The 849-nt window shown below is 47.9% G+C and overlaps 1 protein-coding gene across 1 annotated transcript in view; it reads left to right on the top strand.

Moving 5' to 3' along the window:
* Positions 1–849, top strand: part of LOC106111721 — a 12,474-nt gene that overhangs the window by 8,561 nt on the left and 3,064 nt on the right. Inside the window, exon 6 of the mRNA XM_013293864.1 lies at positions 9–845. Coding sequence (XP_013149318.1) covers positions 9–845 — 837 coding nt within the window. The remainder of the gene's footprint in view (positions 1–8; positions 846–849) is intronic.

The raw sequence follows: 849 nt of genomic DNA, 5'->3' as shown, positions 1-849 counted from the left end.
TGACATCGTTATCCGACGTCAGTGAGTACATATCTTTAGATACTTTGGGCCCTAAACATACATGTGAAGTATGCAATACTAGATTTACTGATATATCACTATTTGAAGAACACAAAAGAATGACAGGCCATTCAAACAGTCTCGTGCTACCTTCATCATCTACACTCGTACCGTATAACCCTGCATCGAATTTGTTGTCTAGTTTGCTACCAGGTAAATTAGCAGAACAAGTGGGCAAGTTGTCTACTATTGGTAACTCAGGTCCAGGTTTTACCCATCAACAAAACGTGATGATAAACATTCAAGCTTATCCTGGAGCTGGAGGAGTCATGCAAACTCCACAGCCTTACAATGCCTACGCCCCACAGGGCCACAATCAACAAGGGGGGTACGCACAATCCCCGAACAATATGTACACGTCGACCCCAGGACAGCCCCTGCCAGGACAATATCCGGGATCCGCTTATCAGCAGAATCCTGGTTATGGTCAGTATCCTACAGCTATGTCGACCCCTGGATACCCGACAGCAATGTCGACAAATGTTTATTCAAGTGCATCCTCGCCGTATTCGAGTGCATCGCCATTGCAAAGCATGCAGCAAGCTGTTTATGGACAGAGCGCAACCGGCATGATGAACCCGCCACCGGTTACGATGATGGGGCCTCCGGGATCAGCGCCTAATCAACCTTACTCATCGGCACCGAGTCCTAACGCCATGAAACAATCAAGTAGCATAAGAATTCAGAACGTGCAAACCTTTCCTCCCGGTCATATAGGCCAGACTATTAATCCTGGTCAAACGGCTACGGCAGGCCAGCAGCACGGCTCCAACCAACAACCTATGCACG

This window comes from Papilio polytes, unplaced genomic scaffold, assembly GCF_000836215.1.
Source record: "Papilio polytes unplaced genomic scaffold, Ppol_1.0 DF824146.1, whole genome shotgun sequence".
NCBI classification, from domain to species: domain Eukaryota; kingdom Metazoa; phylum Arthropoda; class Insecta; order Lepidoptera; family Papilionidae; genus Papilio; species Papilio polytes.
This window is presented reverse-complemented; position numbering and strand designations above follow the sequence as displayed.